General features: G+C 41.3%; 1 protein-coding gene across 9 annotated transcripts in view; it reads right to left on the reverse strand.

The window, feature by feature from the left end:
* The window catches only part of LOC124982295 (C-type lectin domain family 2 member D11-like), a 68,120-nt gene that overhangs the window by 11,125 nt on the left and 36,882 nt on the right, over positions 1 to 20,113 (reverse strand). The window contains exons 7-10 of one of the 9 annotated variants that reach the window (XR_007108241.1): positions 17,529 to 17,732; positions 16,720 to 16,989; positions 15,916 to 16,151; positions 12,561 to 15,629 (exon numbers count right to left, since the gene is read on the reverse strand). The exons of 3 other annotated variants lie outside the window; for them this stretch is intronic. Coding sequence is in view for 1 of the 6 variants with exons in the window: in XM_047548680.1 (XP_047404636.1) it covers positions 17,709 to 17,732 (24 nt within the window). In the remaining 5 variants the exon portion in view is untranslated. Of the gene's footprint in view, positions 1 to 12,560; positions 15,630 to 15,915; positions 16,152 to 16,719; positions 17,138 to 17,296; positions 17,733 to 20,113 lie in introns of those variants that run through there. 5 more of the 9 variants (XR_007108242.1, XR_007108240.1, XR_007108239.1 and 2 more) reach the window with 5 other exon arrangements.

A 20,113-nucleotide genomic window follows, 5' to 3' on the forward strand; every position in this document is an offset into this window, starting at 1 on the left:
CTGTGATCAAATCTTCCAAAAGCCACAAATCAACATCTGGGTCCAAATACAAGCAAGTTTCTATTACAGTCCAAACTCTCTCTATACTTTGAATTGTACTCCTAGGTATGTTAGCAGAAATACAACCTACATACAATTCCTTGTCTAGTTTTTCACAAGTATGTGAAAAAAACTATTCTTCCTCAGAAAACCATGGACAAATTTCCTGAATCACCTCTAAGAAATGAGCAAGATCAGCTCTTTGTACATAGTGTCCCTTCTGTTTTAAGATGGTTTTCAGGACAGCTAAGTAAGTTTCCCTCTCTACGGAGAGAGAATTCCCCATTCTTAACATCTCACAATTAAACTCCCTTTCCTTTCTTACTACTAAACTTATTCACACGTGTGTGCTTCCCACAGGAAAGGGGCCAACAACTTTCCTTTATTCTTTCTTCTAAAATCCTCTTGAACAGTCCCTGTTTGGGCACCAAATGTGGGGGTCTCTCAGCCTCACCCCACATGGATGCGAAAAGGGTTAACTGCCAGGGGATGGTGTTGACTTTTTATCAATCAATTACCCATAAACTACTCAATAAACACACAAGAGCCAATATTCTTTTTAAACTAGAGGAGGCATGATGAGTCCAACTATACCAGCTCTGGCCTCTAACAACAACATGGAAACTCTCTCTTATTTATAGCACACAGGTAAAAGGGGGCCAAGACCAGGAGGAGCTTCTTCTGTGATGGACAGGATAGGGTGGAGTTAGAGGAGCAGTTCTCTTAAGGGGAAAATTCCAGGAGACAGGGAACCACTCCCACACAGTGCCACATGCTTCCAGGCAGTTCCTAGAAGCCAGGCATCTGCATCCCATGGCTCAACCTAATCTGATTCTGCTAAGTAAGGACAGCTTCCCACAAGTAGGTTTTCACTCCTTGAAGTGTTGAGAACAAGGTGACATCTGTGCAGCCATGTTGTATGAACAAGCCATTTCGGGAACTGGCCAGTAAAACCTCCCCCCAGGGAAGGGCACACAGGTACTACCCTCAAGAGCCAATACAGGACAAACAGGACAAACTGGGCCCCCGAGGTTTATCAAGGCTGTTAAGAGACATGTGTCCGAGAAATGGGCAGCTGCCCGAAACCTTATCTATCAAGGACAGGGGATGGGGCCTAACTCTGACTCATCTCCTGCATAGTTCACCCCCTCCCTCCTCCCTTCTTCCTCCAGGACCATTCAGTTTTGGCGGGACCCAATGAGATTCAAATAAATTGGCAAGACCCAACCAAAAGAGAACAAATGTTTAGCTGTTTGAATGTTAACCAATAATGTACAGGTCTTTGTATGTGAATGATTGGAAATTTCTTAAGTAGAGTGCTTTCTCATCCCTTGGGGCCGCTCCCCACTCAGCCATGGTAGTGGTCTGAGAGGCAGGTTGCGGTCCAGGCTCGAGCTTTCAATAAAACCTCATTGTGTGATTTGCATTGCCGTGTGTGCACTTTGACTTTCTGGAAATGGGTTGATATTGAACCCCAATAGAAGTACTTATAATTTATAGATGACCCCTGATGGTTTCACATTTCACATTTTTATATTGTTTTGTATATGAGTGCAAAGGTGTGCACACAAAACTCTTCTGCATTTACTTTCAAAATAGTGTTCAATAAATTGTACATGAGATATTTAACATTTTATTATAAAATAGGTTGTTAGATGATTTTGCCCATTTAGAGGTTAACATACTTTTTCTGAGTACATTGAAGATAGGCAAGGCTCAGTTAAGATGTTCAGTAGATTATGTATGTTAAACGCCTTTTCAGCTTAAGATATTTACAGATCATTTGTTTATCATAGGTCAAGGAGCATCTGTAGTTGGAGAGAAGATACATACTTGTGAAAAAGTTAGTGAGAAATGTGTTGCCAGACGTACAATTATGATAAACTCTGTGGTTCAAACCCAGAGCAATCTAGGAGCTTAGGAGAAATAAAAGATGATTGGATACACTGTTCTAGTGGGGGTGGAAATTTAGACCAGACCCTCATGGAGCCAGAATAGGGGGTCCTTGGATAGGCTTCAGGGAAATTTCTCTAAAATGATATGCTGCCTTGCATGAATACAAAACCTTAAGGAAGACATCTTTCACTTTTTCATATTTGTTCCCAAAAAATGTTAACACTAATACAATGTGCTGTGGCTTTTTAAATTTTTATCTTTCGGCCAGGTGTAGTATCACATGCCTGCAATTCCACCTACTCAGGAGGCTGACACAGGACAATCCCAATCTTGAGGCCAGCCTGAGCAAATTAGTGAGACTCTGTCTCAAAATAAAAATGAGAAAGGACCGGGGATGTTACAGTGTTTGCACAAGGCCCTAGTTTCAATCCCAGTGCCCCTGCAAAATGAAATAAAATATAAATAAAATTTTATATTTGGTTTCCTAGGAAAACATTAATGTGCTCAAAAGGGGAAAGTTATTCTAGATATTATACGACTTTTCCTTCTTGCTTTGTAACAGAAGAGACAGATAATTAGAAAGAGTTTTCAAATGTAGCACTACTCTTGTAAAATTCAAGTGAGACTTGGCCAGATGGTATCTTGGAGTCTTATCTTCTGGTTGTGATATGTTGATGAAGCATAACAGGAAATTATCGAGGGCAGGAAGTTGACTTCATTTCTCAGTAGAGTTCAAATCTTTGCTGGACTCAGGGAGTGTCAGAAGAAAACATTTATGAGACGAGGTAATGTTTTTTATCCAGACAGACTTTGACATTTGACCTTCCATGCATCTGCATCAAGTTCAACCTTCCCTACTTCATAGCTCCATCTTTCCTTCCTCTCTATCTTATGCTTTGGAATCCTGAAGAACTAGTAGCCTGCACACTATATAGTGCAGTTCTTGGTTTTTTTGGTGCTTTACCTGCTGCCTGGGGCACCTCTCTCTGATCTCCAGGTTCTTACTCACCCTTGAAGATCCAGCTCTGTCTTTCTTTCTCTCAGGAAGCCTTCCATGAATCCCCAATATGCTTTCATATTTGTCTCTTACTAAGATTTAACACTAAAGTCTTGGGCAGAGACAGTTTGATTACTAGTCCCTCAGTGGCACAATTCCTGGCAATAGGAAGCAACTATTTCAGTACCAGCAGAAATCCAGAATGACTCTTAGACTTTTGTCTTAGCAGACTGGTGAAATTGTACATTTTAGTCCCACCTTGGATCAGAGGAACAAAAGACTCTTTGCATTAAATCTAATGAAAGGCAGTAAAATCTTAGAGTAATAGCAGAAAATGTTGGCAGAGTGGAAGAGATATATTTAGATATATTAAAATGTGTTTAAGAATAACTATATTGAGATAGATGCGGGTACTTGACAATGAAATAAAGGGGGGGAAGCTGAAAAGATAAGTCAAGAAAAATAAAATAGTATTAGGTAGGTATGGGATAAGACAGGAATGATGTTGAATTGGTATTAGTGGGTTTTTTTTTTTTTTTCTTCATAGGTCAGCATTATCTTCTGACTATCTTATCCAAAGGGCTCTGCTATTGACAAGTATAAGACACTCTTTATGTGCTGCATTTGGTTTGAAGGGCTCTTTATTAATATTCATTTTTTATGATAGTTCAGAAAATGTAGGCTGATTTTCTATCACCAATGCACTTATGAAAATTAAGAGAGTTTGGAAGAGGTGTAATCCAGTAAGAATATAGCTGAAAATGTATGTTTTCAGTCATCAGTACCATTAAAAATAAAACAGCATTGTTTCAAATAGTTTTTAGTTATATTTGGTTTCTTATTTTTAACTTCCTTTTATATATTTGTTTACTTATGTATTTATTTATTGAAGTGGGATCTCACTACATTGCCCAGATGATTCTCAACTCCTGGGTTCCGGTGATCCTCCTGCCTCAGCCTCCTGAGTGTTGGACTATGGGCACATAATGCTGAAGTATACCACAGCTCCCTGCAGTCAATTTTAAAACTGCACTCTAATCCTAAATTGCATCTCAAAGACTTCAGTGACTAACCATTGCCTATTAAATAAAGTCCCTGTTTCTTGGTCTCTGTCATTCATAATCATGGTCTTGTCCAACTGAGCTTTCTATTCTTCATGTACATGGTGCACTAAATAAGCTAGCTGCTTTTCTCAGAGCTCTAGGCTTTTGCTGCTGGTGTGTCTTCAACTTGACCTTTGCTGTCAAAACCTTTCCACTCTCCAGAGTTCAGTATACCTCCAGGTTCCTCCATGCAGCTGTCATCCCTCACGTTCTCTTTTTCTTCACCAAAAGAACTTGTTTTCCCACCTGCACTCTTACTGACACTTTGAATAGGGCATAGAACTATTTTTCTACCCTATTAAATGATCAGTTCCCTGAGTAAAAGGCCTGACTTTTGTGTTTTCTGATGTTTTGTGTTAATTATTTCAGGTTGATTCTGTCCCTCAGGGAGAGGTGGAATCGTACCTTTTCATGCCAAAATAACAAGGTGTCACTCTGCAGAGCACAAATGCTGATAAGAGGTCACCTCAGATTTATCTTAGTCAATGTAAAAAATTACTTTTGATTTTCTTTTCTCTTTTTATTAGAACTTCAAAGCAAATCTGAGATACCTTGTCAATTCTCCTATAAATGTGTCAGAGTTCCTCTCAACAGCATATCATCATAGCAAATTCTGTACTACCACTTAATACCCAGGCCCTGTTTCAGTTTTTCATGAGTGTCTCAAAGATGCCTTTTTATAGTTGCTTTGCTAGAATCATAGCCACCCCAGCCCCATCCTCTGACATTTCTCAAAACCTCTGGTTTCCTGGAGAATGGTGTTTGATAGCCTCTCTCAGAGGTCTGGCTTGGGGCCAGACCTCTTGGTGAGCGGAGCTACTTCTCAGTACCTGTTTCCTGTGAACTCATTTCAAATTCCACGTGGTCTTGTTAACTAGACTCATCATATTTTTGTCCTGGGGATTGAACGCAGAGTCTCATGCAACTCAGTCTTAACCACTGAGCTACATGCCCAGACGTTTATTTTTTTCCAGACATTCTTGCTAAGTTCCTGAGGCTGGCCTTGAACTTGTGATCCACCTGCTTCTGTCTTCTAGTAGCTGAAATTATAGGTGCATGATACTATGCTCAGATGTTAGCTGGAACTTTTAAAAACCGAAACCCTCCATCAGATATTACAATGACCTGAGAAACAGTGGGGTAAGTACTTGATACCTCGATCAGGTCTTAGAATATGGGGCTGCCTCTGTGAGCTTCACCTGGCAGACATGTGTTTCTGACTGGGTAATCAAAGCCACCCTAAGAAGGTGTTCTAAGATTCATCTTTACTTGCCAAATCTAGCTATGACCAAGTGCTGATGAGATAACTGGGTAGGAAGAACTTTTGATGTGATGATAGGTGGCTTGGCAACTGCTTTCCCAGAAGGCAAGCAGGCCAACCCAACCCAGCCAGGTCCCACCCAAAAACCAGTCAGGCAAGTGGAGCTACCCTGCAGTCGCAAAGTCCATGACACAGGGCAGTGCTATGGGACCTTGTTTATTGAAGGGCCCCAAAAGCAAAGGGACCAGGGCAGAGCAAAGGAGTCCCAAATTGCCAGCATCTCTATGACTCTTGACCCCACATGGGGATGCAGGGCTGATGAGACTCTCACATTCCTCACCCTCAGTCTCACAAGCAGAGGCTCAACTGCTTCGCAACTCTAGGGGACAGCTCTGACCTGGAGCAAAGGCCCTGACCATGACCTAGGGAACAGACTTTTTAGGCACATCCTATGAGCAGAAATCTATGGAAGCAAGATACAATACTATTTTTCCAAAGACCCAACACCCAAGTCAGTTTTCTTTACTTATTTACTTATTACTTATTTTGGTACCAGAGATTAAACCCAAGGACACGTAACAACTGAGCCAAATCCCCAGCCCCTTTTATGTATTTATTTTGAGACAGGGTCTTCTAAGTTGCTATGGCTTCACTAAGTTGCGGAAGTTAGCTTTGAACTCACTATACTCTTGTGCCAACCTCCAAAACTGCTGAAATTATAGGCATCTGTCACCACTCCTGACCCCAAGTCCCTTGTAGTCTGAGAAGCTGTACCTACTGAACGGTGCTATGAATGTGGTTTTAATATAATTGTAGCCCCTGGATCCTGTGTTTTGTCACCCACACAGATAGATTCCCAAATACAGTGTTCTAACCACATCTTGCCCTGAAAATCAGGTCTCTCTATACTCCATATTATGTTTGCAAATCCACACAGAAGTTCATTCCTAAGGTCCCAGAAGAGGCTTTGCTTCTCTGCAAAGCTCAAAGTTGCCTTGTACAGGACAGATGGAAGAAAGACACGTGGGTAAGAAGAGGGAAGAAGCAGCCAGGAAAGAAAGAGAGTAAAAGGGCACAGCAATGACACTGGGTCGGGGAGCGAATTCAAATTCCTGGGCTGAGACAATCTTGGACACATGGTAGCTGAACGTGCTCTTTGAACATGCCCTCTGCACATCCCTGAGGTCTGGATACCTAGAGAGCAGCCACTGCAGGCTCTGCTGTTGTACTCAGCTCCCTTTCTCCAGCTGGCAGTTCACCTGGTTGAATGACTTATGGGATTAAGGGGAGCTCCGAATGACTGCTTGGAGGACCAAGAAGGCTTCCTTCCAGACTCAAGAGCATCTGCCTGTGCAGCTACTCCTCAAGACCCAACTATCCAGCAACTATCCAACTGGCCCAACAGGCCCAGGTGACTCTTGACTTCTTTCTTTGATGCCACAAAAAGAAGCCAAGGTGGTAGAAGCCTTCCCACAGTTTATGCACTGAACCTCTTTCTCACATGCAGTGTCTGGTGGATGCTGGATCCCTTGGGCTACCCCAAAGCTTTCCTCAGTGGGCATAGGTTTGGAGCTTCTCTCTGCTGTGAATCTGCCAGCCAAGAAAGGCTTGAATCATCATCACAAAAGAATGGCTGTCCCAGTGTGCACCAGCTGGTGCTGGAGAAGGGTGGACTTCTTCTTGAAGGCCTTTGCCCAGTCACTGCACATGTAGGTACAGGGTTGTGTGGACTTTGCCGTGATGTGTCCAACCACCCAGCTTAGAGCTGGTGAGCTTCTCACCACATGATTACTCTGGTGGCACAGGAGGCTGGAACACTACCAGGAAGTCTGTCCTCGTTTGAAGCACTCAAAGGACCTGGTCCCTGTGTGCACTGTTTGGTAATTGACCAGTTGACTAAGGCAACTTAGCCACTTCCCATACTATGCCATGGATAATTTTATGATCCTTAGCCTCATGAGAGGCTTTATGTTTCTTCCTGGGGCTGGGCCATTGTCTGCAGGACTTATCACACACCTGGCCCTTGAGAGCCATGGGCTTGTCCATTTTTCTCCCTAAAGTAACTCTGAGAAGCCACGTATTTGCATCAATCTGGAGGAAGCTCTTCCTGAGCCTGCCTTGCTCTGGGATCTTCTCCATAGGTGGACTGTCTCGTGAGCCTAGGCCAGTCAATCACAGCATCTCTTCTCAACAGGCTTTCTTGTCCCCTTCTTGGGATAAGCTTCCTTCCAATCTGAGACACCACACCCTCCCCAACCTGGGGCTCCACAAGATCCTTACAGGAACCTCCAAGATTGTGTCAGATTTACACAGCTGCTCCACCTCAGATTCCAGAGGATCTGGGTGGCAGTTCCCTCCCTGCTTTCCCAAACTCTGGTCTCTCCAATTCAGGGCTCATTCCACTGCTGCAGGTGAGAGATGAGGTCCGGATTGGGGCTTCAAAAACCAAAGCAGCCACACTTCTGAAGTTGTCCAGCATCAGGTGCCAGTAGAGTATGCTGTGGTCCAGGTCAGAGTTTCCACTCTTCCCCTGACAAGTGCATGGCTATGTCCCAGAAGATCACTGACTCCAAAGCATGCAGCTCCAGGACTTCCACTCCAGGGCTATGTCCATGGGAATAGCAGTGTCTGCACCCTCTGGGGGAGCCAGAGGTTTCAGGAAGCAGCCTGATTTGGGTAGGTGACAAGCATCGGGCCCTTTGTCACTTCAGCAGTGGGACTCTATTACTGGGCCTCCTGGGTAGTATTTTTGGACCTGGGCTTGGGTGAAGGTTCCAGGACTGCCTAGACTAGCTGCTACAGACCCTGCTGCATCCCACAGGATCAGAGCACACATAGGAGAGGTTAGGGACAGCCCAAGGAAGCGGCCCCAATGGATTCCAGGTATTCTGCTGTTCTACTTCCTATGCCAACAAATTACTTTTTAGGTCCTGAAATTTACACTAAAATTCTTTGCCGAACCAAATTGCCAAGATTTTTGAAAATACAACTTTGTTTTTTAAACAAAATATCTCTAAAGCAGTATTTTTAGAAGTTGGTCAGGAAGAGATCTGACTGTTTTGTGACTTACAGGTTCATCATGTGTGGTATATATGTTTGTTGTCATTTGTTTTATTTTCTCTGTGAAAAGTTGCTGTAAGTCCATTTATTTCTGATATTTTCAGTCAAAAAAGCATATCACTAAGTTCTTATGCACATGAGCTATTGCTAGCACCAAAGAAAAAGAATTCATTTTTGCTTAGCCTTATATTTTCTCTGTGGCTATAGTCTTTTATTTCTTTCTTCTTATAGATTAAATAGCCTCATGCAAGTGGGACTCAGTGACTCTAGCCAGTAATCCCAGCTACTCAGAAGGGTGAGGCAAGAGAATTGCCAGTTTGAGGCCATCCTCACTATTTAGGGAAGCACCGTCTCAAATAAAATAAAATGATTGTGAATGTAGCTTAGTGGGGGAGCACGTGCCTAGTGTAAGTGAGGCCCTGGGTTTGATTCCCAGCTCTAAGTTATGATAATCATAACAATTCTAATAATTATTCAAATAATTCAAATAATAATTCAAATAAATTAGGCCTCATCTACCTAGTTTGTTAAAGTCTAATTTATTACTGACATTAATGGTCTCAGCTCTCCAAAAATAGTGAACTTAATTGGTTATTTTGAAGAGTAAGTTACATTTACCTCAGGTATTTTCTTTTTCTGGATGATGTTCTATGAACTCTGCTTGCTGTAGCTCTGGTTTTCTTCATTTAGCACTGAGAATTGGTCTGGTACTTCCTTTTCCTCCTATTCTCTATTTTTTGTCCATTTACCTCTTTAATATAGGAAAGTACCAAAATTCTTGTTTATGAACTTTGTTTTTTGTCACAAGCTGTTTTAGGGTGAATATACCGGAGGTAGAAGAAAATGAGATTTGAAGATAACCATTGAGGCATTTGCCTATTCATGTGGCAACATTATGCTGTTGACTTGAGTGTGATCACCTCAGACAATCAGTCTTGTTTTCTTCTTCAGCAAATGTTTATTTTGTTTGACTCCCAGTTGTACAAATCTGATCATCACAAAGAGAGAACACTCCCTATTCTAATTATGTGTCAGCACACTAACGAACTTGCTAGAAAACGAACCTGGGCTCTAATGCTAAGGCAGCTTGGGGCACCTCAGCAGGTGACGCTGATCCTGAGAGCTGAGGTCAGGAGGAATGTGCTCTGCTGAATGCACCAGAGTCCCCATGACTTAGGTGTGTTAAGTGTCTTGCAGTGGAGGAAGAATTTCATCTTTAGCAAAGGCATTTCTGTCACTTAAAAATACTAAAAACATTGAAAAAACATCCCCTGAATTAAAGTGAACTCCCAGTTATATCCACACTAAGATTGCATTATTGGAGCAAAATTCAGCAACTCCCAGGATACACCTAGGTTGTGATGACTGATGGGTGAAGACGGGAATATTCTTTCTTCATACAGTGGAAGGTACTTTTTGTTCTCGTTGTTGTTGTTGTTGTTGTTGTTGTTAGTTTGGGAAAGGGGTAATAACTGTGCTTTGTACCCAAGAAAGTGTATCAGACTTGGTCTGAAAAACATTAACACCAAGACCTCTTATGGACTGCATGGAAATGGTGGCTGCTGTGTTAACTCAAGAGAAATCTTGGCAGATGGAGACTGATGAAGACTGGCAGTTGAAGTTGTACATGGCGCAGTATGTAGTAACAGAGGCTGGGATTCCTTGCTGTCTGAGAGCTCTTTTTCCTCAGGTTAGATTTGACCATTGAATGGCAAGGGCTCCTCTGGCTGAAGCAGTCGCCTCTGATGAGGGTCTGATTGTCATGACTGATGCACGAGTGAGTGAGGACATAGGTATGAGTGGGATTCACCTTGTTTCCAGCGCGAGATTTGGATCTTTATTTAAAAAGAAAGTCAACTCTGAAACATTCAAAATAATATCATTGTTAGAGTATTTGTGTCAAATGGGGACTTGTGTTCGCAGGCAGCATCTGTTCACTTTTAGCATTTGTTACTTTGTTCCCCAGCCCTAGTGTGGTGTGTACTCAGTGCTGACCCGTGTAGAGTGGTTTGCCTTTTCTGATGAGTTTAAACTCATAAAGAATGAATTCTTTATTACCACTTTCTCACTCTTGCTTGTGTGTTTTCCCAAAGCATCAGTGCAGTTTCTCTCTCTTCTGCTTCATTTTGTTTACTGAGGTAGTGGGATTTTCATCCAGAGGTGCTCTACCACAAAAAGCTGCCCCACCACTTTGATGTGTTTTACCAGGCCTTGCTGCTTTGCCCAGGCTGTCCTTGAACTTGCCATCCTTCTACCTCAGTCTCCTGAGTAACTATGACTCCAGGCAGAAGCCACCATACCTGGCCCAAAGCATCATGCATTTAGCAAAAGAGCTTTACTGCTAAAGGTGACACATGGGATGTGGGCCCAGGACCAGTGGCCACACTTCTGAACTGAACCCTGGGAAATGGCCTCAGTGGGAACAGGCCAGTGCTGTGCTGTTTTGAAACTGAAGCTTTGTCTTCCCTATTTTGGCCCTACGAATGAATGGGAGCTGGGTTTCATGTTACTTGTATTTATATTTGCTATGTCCCTCAGAAAGGGAACTTAAAAGTCTGAGTGTTCATTGTTCATGCCTGGAAGTTCATTCCATCCTGAGACAGACTCCAGACATGGGAGACCTCAGGGAAGACTGAGTATTGAAGATATAAAGCTATTAATGGGACAACTTCCCCTTTTGTTGGAAGCCTTTAATTTTGGGAAGATGAAAAGTGCATTGAGTTACTTGATTTTGGTCACAGGAGTCATTGTGGGCCCTCACATCACCATCATACCTTTTAACTTGCCATGGTGCTCTGACTTAGGATCAAGGAAACCAAGCTGAAACACCTAACAGCCTCTGTACAGAAGCTCAAATTTGCCATGGCTGAGAACAGCACCTTCATGCAGAACCTGCAGGCCACGTGACAGGCATTTACACAAGCCATTGCTTTCTTGGTATAAAGAAGTCTCCTATTGTGAGTGGAAATTTTCACCTGCACAGTTATACATGCATTTTCTCCTCACTCCTTACTCTCCTCAAACTGTGAACCCCATGCCTCAACAGCATGGTTTTACAAACAGTAATGTTTTGTCAAAAAAAAACAAACTGTGGTTTTTCTTCCCTCACTGAGAACCATCAAGACTTCCTGCACTGGTACTGGGTGGAGATAGGCCATCCTGAACCCCCAACTCTCCATGAACCAGAACCAGCCTATCTGTGTGCAGGACATGGCTCCTCTCCAGGCACCAGGAGCCAAAGCTTCTTGGAAGTGCAGATCCAACAAGTTCAAACCAAGGCACAGAGTTTTTCCCCCCTTGTCATGTAGAACCCACCGGCCTCAGAGCCTTGGGATCAGATCCCAGTTCTGTCACTCTTTAAGGCAGAAAGGGCTCATTGGCAAAGACTCAGTTTCCCCATTAGCCTAAGGGGGATGCTCATTTCATATTTTCCATTCTTTGTTGTTGTTGCTGTTTTTCTAATTGGTTATAAATGACAGTAGAATGTACTTTTACACATTGTACACAAATGGAGCACAACTTCTCATTCCTCTGGCAGTACATGGTGCTGAGTCACACCAGTTGTGTAATCATACATGTATATAGGGTAATAATGTGGTAATAATGTCTGTCTCATTCTACAGTCCTTCCCATCCCCACTGCTCCACCCCTCCCCTCACTCCCCTCTGTATAATTCAAAGTTCCTTCATTCTTCCCTACCTACTCCCCTTATCAGATAAAACCACTTATCAGAGAAAACATTTGTTTTTTGGGGGGAGTGACTTATTTCACTTAGCATGATATTCTCTAGTTCCAGCCACTTACATGCAAATACCATAGTTATATTCTTCTTTAAGGCTGAGTAATATTCCATTGTGTATATGTACTACATTTAACTTCCCAGCCTGCTTGTTTGACCAAAGCTCTGACATTAGGTAATCAATGCAATCCCCAAGGCATGAACGAGATGCCAGAGTGATTATAAACCAACCAATTAAGATTGTTTTTCTTTCTTTTTTAAAAAAATATATTTACTTGTAGATGGACACAATACCCTTATTTTATTTATTTATTTTCATATAGTACTGAGGATCGAACCCAGGGCCTTCCACATGCTAGGCAGGCGCTCCACTATTGAGTCACAACCCTAGCCAAGAATTGTTTTTCTTAACAGTTCTACCTTTAATGTATGTCTGTAAATATGCTGCAAAAAATTTGGTTTTCATTCTAATGAAGTGATAAAATGACATTATTATGTAGGACCAGATACTAATATTAAAAAATTTAATTTGCAAAACATTTATTCTCTTTGTTCTTTATAATATCTAGGTTTGTGACATTTGCCAGGAAGAGCTGGTATTCATTGTATACCTACAAAATGATTTTACTTTATCATTTTACTAGAATCAAAATCAGAATTTCTGAAACCCCAAATAGTCTTTTAATTTTTTCAGATGGATAAAAAATAACCCTTATTCTTTTCTACATATCAACTGTGAAATAATTATTGTAATAGAGTAATTTTCAGACATTTCTTTTAAGACCTTTTGACATAGAATTTATCAAAAAGAAAGTCAAATACAGAAAATACTAATTTGAAATTCTCCTTATGCAATTCAAGTTCTAAAGTTATAAAGATCAAATATTACAAACTAATAATATTTTAAAGAACTCTAAAACTTCCATTAATTAGACATTAATTTGGTAATAAAATATAAAATAAATCTTCCACACTAAATAATTCATCATTGAAACAGAGTTAAACTAAACCCGTCATTTTGCATCTGTGGTTTTCCAGATCCTTATTTCACCATAAAATAATCTTTAACATACTTATAAGCATTTGTACTTAAGGAATGGGAATGAGTTAGCAAACATTGGATGTATGCTCACTTAGCTATTAATGAACCTTACAACTAAAATCTTTCTTTATCCTTTTGTTGAAGTCACTGTTGTAGAACATGCAAGGTGATCAATAAAGCAGCAAATGAAATCAACAACAGGTGATTATTTCTCATTTAAGGAAAAGAAAGTCAATTATACCTTTTCATGAAGTTCTAAAGCAGGATGACTATTAATTACCAATAGTGATAATTACTCTTTAGGTATTAAAAGACCTAGCACCAATTCTTATATTTTAATTCAGTGTGTGTGTGTGTGTGTGTGTGTGTGTGTGTGTGTAGTTGGTTAGGGAAGTGGAGAGTCAACATTTAATAGCCGCCCTGTGCATCAAAGGATATTAATCTTGATCATCGGTTCAGAGATACTATATTTCAAGGAAGAGTAACTGTACTCAGTTTGGCAGCAACCTCTCCAGAGTGGACTGCAGGCAGAAAACTATCACATCTGTTCTGGGCTGGACCTTGGGAATGTAAAAGAAGTTTGGATAAATGGTGGTCAAGCAGCAGGGTGCAGTGGTTGCTATTACTGTTCATTATAAGAGGAGCTATTTTCCTGAGTTTTGGGATGTCTCTTAGTTTATTGACAGAACTACTCTGCCCTTCCTCTGTACTGACAGGAGGCTTGGCAGTCACTGGGTGACTCACAAGGAGCACCACAGGTTGTAAGACTGTGACCTTTCCCCTACAATAAAAGGAGAAGAAACAGAACCCAGGTACACTAATGAGGAACTGAAAATTTTCAGTGTCCAGATTTAGCACAATTGAGAAGAGGCCATTTTTAGTTATTGGAGGAGTGGAAATGTGTACAAGTTTCTGACAGATGTCATCACTGTTTTTTTTAAAATGAGATTGTGGACCAAAGTTAATTATTCCACATAAAAGAGACAGAGATTGCTTTGGAGGAAGCAGCATGATAACCTTCTACCTCTACACAGTATTTCACAGGATTAGGAGCAGTGTTGACTCTCTTGGTGGATGCAGATGGTTCTTAAATTTTGGGATTTTGTTTTGTTTTGTTTTGTTTTGTTTTTGTCAGAAGGAGGAGGTTTCAAATCTTTAAGTTTTAGCTCTGAGGTATTGGTTGTATCTACAAATTTGGCACAGATAGAGTTGTACCAGTATCTCTAATCCATCTGGAGTAGATTCCAGAAGATCAGCCACTGCATGGTCTAATAATGTAACTCTCCATTGCTCTGTGCCCCTGATGCTTCATTCCCATAGTGAGATTTTTTTGTTTAAAATGAGTAATTCCAGTTCTCAGTATATATGCTCTTGTAATTTCAGTTGAGGGTTTTTGCTTAGATTTGTAATCATCTGTAAATTGGATGTTTTTTTTTTTTTTATCTAAGAAGCAAATGGATTTTTATCAATCCAGTTGTCTAGCCTTTGAGGTGCAAGTAGTCTAAGGTGACTGGTGACCTCCTTTCCCACGGGACTCTGAGGTAGTCCTTCACTGGAGCACAAACTCTGACTCCTGGGTGATTTCAGCCCTTTGGACAAGCATGAGAGCAAAACAAAACTGTAGATGATAGCTACAGTTATTTATTTGGCTCATTTTATAGAAGACAAAAATGTAATACAAAGAAGTTGAATAGCATCCTAGGGTCAAAGAGAGCTGAGGATTCCCACCAGGCAGCCTGTGCCCTGCATCATAATCCTCAGGCCTGTGCACTGGATGCTCTTGGCAAACTCACTTCCTTTCTCAGCAAAGTCAGAAGAGGCCTTCCAGGCTTGAAAAGTTGAGCTTTATATAACCAACCAGCCCCATGACCCTTCCACAGTTTAAAGTCTGTCATTTAGGCATCCTCTTCAAGTAAACCTCTGGGGCCTATGGTTTGCAGGCGTCTTGCCAGATATGACTGAAGAGAATTGGATCCCTGCTTCCGTGAACTCTGAGAGGTGGGGAGAAGCTCTCTGCTAGCCCTCTGGTGTCCTTTGTACAAATGAGAAAAAGCACCCCTGGGTGCCTGTGTGCGTGTTGGGAGGGTACTTTTGGCAAATAGGGCACCATCCTATGTTGAATTACAGAAGGCGATCCTTCTCCTGGGTGGAGGGAGCACCACCTCAATCCACCCAAGAGGCAGAACCCTGCGTTTTCTTAAAAATAGTTTTCTATTATTATAGGGGTAGATTTTATATTACCTATTTTTTATCTTGAAAATTATCTTCTCCGCTGTAATTTAGTTTTGAAGTAATGGTATCATCTTTACAGCTGACTGCAGATCAAACTTGCAGCTCGATGGATTTAAGGGTATTGTGCACACAGGAATATTAGGTCCAGCAGAAGTTTACTTTAGATTGTGGTAGATACGAAAACGGTCCCCCCAGTACCACCAAGATATTAATACCTTCATCACGTTTATTTCTGTTTCACGATGTGAAAGTAGAGGTTTCTGCAAAACAGTCAACGGAAGAAACCTTTGGTTTAAGCTGGAGGAAGTGGTGCAGAAGTTGTAGTTGTTTTTCTCCCCTCACCCCCGACCCTTCCACACACATCCCCCGCTCCGGGAACTCAGTGCTCTATCTCCCTGCAGCAAAAGCACAGCAAGCTCTGAGCCCTCCCACGTGTTTCTGTCCACTCGTCCCTACCCATCTCAGTGCACTGACAACTGGACCTTTAGACCAGGGTGTGAATAGAGGAGGAAATGGCCTCATCTCAATCCAGTGCCTGCTCCTCACCTGCAGGTGGGGTTTCCTGAGCGTTGAGCTGTGAATTCTTTCCCCAACTGTGACCCATTTTCCTTCCTGGAGTGCAGACTTCTTGCTACCTCCTCCCAACCTTCATCTGGAAGTGGGAGTGAGGCTTGCTGCCTCTCAGCGAGGGAGGCAGAGGCCAGAAAGAGGCTGAGGTAGGAGGCATTCTGATTCTTATTTTGACTAAGTGGAGATCACTGGTGACTTTGACAGGTGCAATTCTGAAGAAGTGGTAGAAAGAAAATAAACAATTACCCAGGTCTGTTCAACAAAGAATGGAAGGAAGCTGGTTCAATAGTGCACACCAGTAATCTTGGTAACTTTGGAGACTGAGGCAGGAGGATCACAAGTTGGAGGCCAGCCTCAGCAATTTAGCAAAATCCTGTCTTAAAACAGCCCACAAATATAGTTCAACAGTAAAGTGCCAGTACCCACCCCCCGACACACACACAATGGAAGGAGAGTAAGTGAAAAGGGGAATATGATAGGCAATGCTTTTGAAAATGTTTGCTCTTTGCTATAAAAGGAGCATAGAAATGGCTGATAATTTTAATTGTTAAGGTGCAATTATGATTAAAGCTTGTGTGTCTTTAACCCAGAGGAATCCTTAACTTTTCTAGATGCTTCTTTTAGGTTGATTTAGTTAGAATTTAAATTAGCCTAAAAACCTTGATTGTTCTATTCCTTCTAGAGTAGCTTTTAGGAAAAAGAACACAGGACTAGTGAGTTTGGGTGGAATAAGTGATAGAGAAAAATATGATATGTGTGATATTGTTAGAAAGGACAAACCTGGCAGAGGACAACAGATCAGGTCAGAAGCCTCAAGGTTTTCCGGTATGGACCGGGAGGTGGAGAGGACCCTGAAAGGTGGTGCAGAGGGCAGCAGAAACAGACAACGCTCTTCACAGTTTCCAGGGCACAACATGCGGACAGTCTTCTCATTGCCTTATTTGCCTTTTCCCACCAGAGGTCTCTAGAGCTCAGTTTTGTCCGTCAGAGATAAAGTTTATGAGAAGCCTCATAGTGATTTTCAAAGAAACGAAATATGAGCCAGACAACCTGCAAAGAACAACTTGCAGCTGTGATCGCTACTTACCATCCAAATGAGATGGTGAGGACTTGATTACACAAAGAAAATGTCCATAATCTCCATTTACTAATTAGAAGAGGAATTTTCTTGGCATTTATATTCTAATGTTATTCCTTTCTGTGACATAAAAAAGAATCCATTTTTAAAAGGCATAGCAGGGCTGGGGAGATAGCTCAGCTGGTAGAGTGCTTGCCTTGCAAGTACAAGGCCCTGAGTTCGATCCCCAGTACCGCAAAAAAAAAAAAAAAAAAAAAAAAAAAAAATGTGTTAGTAAAAGGCATAGCAATCCAGCTTGACATGACTGTAGCCACAGTGGTTATAATAAGCATTTTGCCCTCCAGTTGACTCTGGCACCTATCCCAGGCCCTATTAAGCAAACAAAGTCATTAAGACAGTCAGCAAAGCCTGGTGTCCTGGAAACTAATGCCAGGAATGTTTCTTAACTGACATTTGAATCTGTTAATAACATTTGAGAAAGGTCAGATACATCCTGGTTAGCCAGGCTTACCTATGTTTAGCTTAGCATATAAATTCCTTCCATCTGGCTTGAGATGCAGGAATATACGTATCTTGCCCCATGTCCAGACATGCTTCTGTCCATAAGTCCACAATAAATTGCACTTTCAGCAGTCCCAGATTTGTCTCTTTCTTCAGTCACAAAGCACCCTCTGCCTGTGTCAGCTGGTTCTTACTCCCCAGGACCATGTTTATCCTGGAACAGAATGGTATTTTGAATTATTCCATGAGTGATTTATATCCTTGCTACTCTTGGTTTCTGGGAAACAAAACTGACAGTTTCCTTCAATCAAAGTGCTTAGAATGGAAGGTTTATCTGAAGAAGAAATGCCTGACATGAATTTAAAATGAGCGTAACAAGTGAATATTAGCCACAGAACAATTTGAGAGGAAGTTTGAGGGCGTAGAGCAAGTAGAAGAGGGTTTTCTAAGTAGTGGGAACTGAATTTATGTCTTATCACTCATAATCTAGCTTCAAGTAGATTTTTTTTTAAATATGAAAAGAAAAAAAAGCTGTGAGAAGAGTTTGGAAGTGGTTTTGCAGTCAGAAGAAGGTCAAGTAGTTTCCAAATAACCTCTGCTATAGTTTGAATCTTAAATATCTCTGAAGGACCCAGTGCTAAAAGCTTAGTCCCCATCCTGTGGTATAATGGGTGAACATTAAGATGTAGGTCCAGTGGGAAGAAGTTAGCCACTGGGGGCATGCCCCTGAAGGAGGTTGTGTGATGAAGATCTCATGCTCTCTCTCTTTTACCTCGTGGCCACCATGAGGCGAGAAACTTTGCTCCACCACAAGCACCCAGTCACGATGATTTGCCTTAACAGAAGACTTAAAGCAAAGAAGTCCACCCAACCATAATCTGAAACCTCTAAGACCACAAGTCAAAATAAACCTTTCCTCTTTTAAGGTTAATTGTCTCAAGTATTTTGTTATAGAAATAGAAAGCTAACCCAACCTCCTTTTCCAAATAACCTTACCCCATATTCCTCTGACAAAAATTCCTTGTCTTCCTGTCTTATTACTGTTTCTCTAGAATTATCTCCTTCATTCTTTTTCTTGAAAGGAAATTCTCAAGCTTTTAACTCCACAGATGTATGAAATAGAGGTATCATAAAAGTCTTTCCTAGGTCTTCTAGGGTTCTATTAGCAGGAATGTTAAATAACTTTTGCTTTCAAAAGTCTGTCAGCAAAATTGCTTAAGTATACTATTCAAAGGGAAAAAAGTATCACTTTACATTTGTTTTTAAGTCTAGGAGATTATTTTTTCTTTCTCGATCAAGGAGTGATCTGCTCTTCACACAGGGCTTATATTTGTATCTTCTTGATCCTATGACAAAATATTGACTGAAATTGGTTCTTGACTATTCCTGTGAGAAGTTTTTACTTTGACCCTGTGATATCCTCAAAGCAGGACTCAACAGCAATCTGATTTCCCATAACAAATTGATTCATTCCAGAGCATCAGCAGCATGTGCACATAAACACATGCTACCAAAGATTTCTAGAGAAGCTTGAAGGGGAGGCTCACAGTATAGGATGCATGATTTCTCTAGAAATATCTTCCATGTGGCATTTTGTGTTCCTTTACAGCAAAGCAACAACCGTTTCCTTAACTTCCCCTCCACCCACCAGAGCTCAGCCTTAGAGATTTCCCACTTCCACATGTTTCCCACTTCCACATATAGCCACTGGGGGCATGCCCCTGAAGGAGGTTGTGTGATACATAGAGAAAAATGAGAGGGAGGTGGGGTATGAAAATGTATCTTTCCCAAGTTTTTCAACAAGAAAAAACTTGGCTCTCTTGAAGCTTTTATTTTTAGTCATAAAGAATCCTCTCCCATCTCAAGCATGAATGTCTTCGAATAATATTACACAGACACTGTGTTGCCTTGCTTGAGGGTAGTGGATATTATAACTAGGAGTCATTGTTCTGGGTTAAGCAAACTATTTTCTCTTTTCATATTCATGATTTTTAGTTCGAAAGTTTAAGGGACTTATTTAAATGGCAAGTTATGTTTACTGAAGTGATTTCTCTGCCTTTTTTCAGAAATTTTTGTTTTCTCTATCACTGTTTCTCTTGGCCTATTTTCAGAGATTCAAATGTATTGCAGTCTGAGGTAAATAATGTTTAGATTGAACTTTTTCCTTCATCACTGAAGACTGGGATCTGGATAAACAGACTCACATTCTTTACAGTTGTGAATATTTCTCAAAAATTGAACTTTAATAAGGTGTTTCTACCCATACAACCTAAAGCTGAAAATACCGTAAAAAACTGGCAGCAGGGGAATACTCACAAGGGACTGCCTCAAACTATCCTGAGATGGGATTGGTGGGTGTAATGGTCAATTTGAATTGTCAACTTGATTGGATTAAGAGGTGCTTAAGATTAAGAGGCTTCTGGGTGTGTCAATGAGGGCGTGTCTAGGAATGACTGAAATATGGGATAGTGAACTAAAGTGGAGACCCTCCCTAAAGGTGGGCAGCACCACTCAATAGGATGGTGGCTTGGATGGAATAAAAGCTGGAAGAACAAGGAAGCAGATGCAGATGCAAGCTGAACTTCTTGATCTGGT

The sequence above is a fragment of the Sciurus carolinensis genome, chromosome 4 (genome assembly GCF_902686445.1).
Source record: "Sciurus carolinensis chromosome 4, mSciCar1.2, whole genome shotgun sequence".
Taxonomy (NCBI): domain Eukaryota; kingdom Metazoa; phylum Chordata; class Mammalia; order Rodentia; family Sciuridae; genus Sciurus; species Sciurus carolinensis.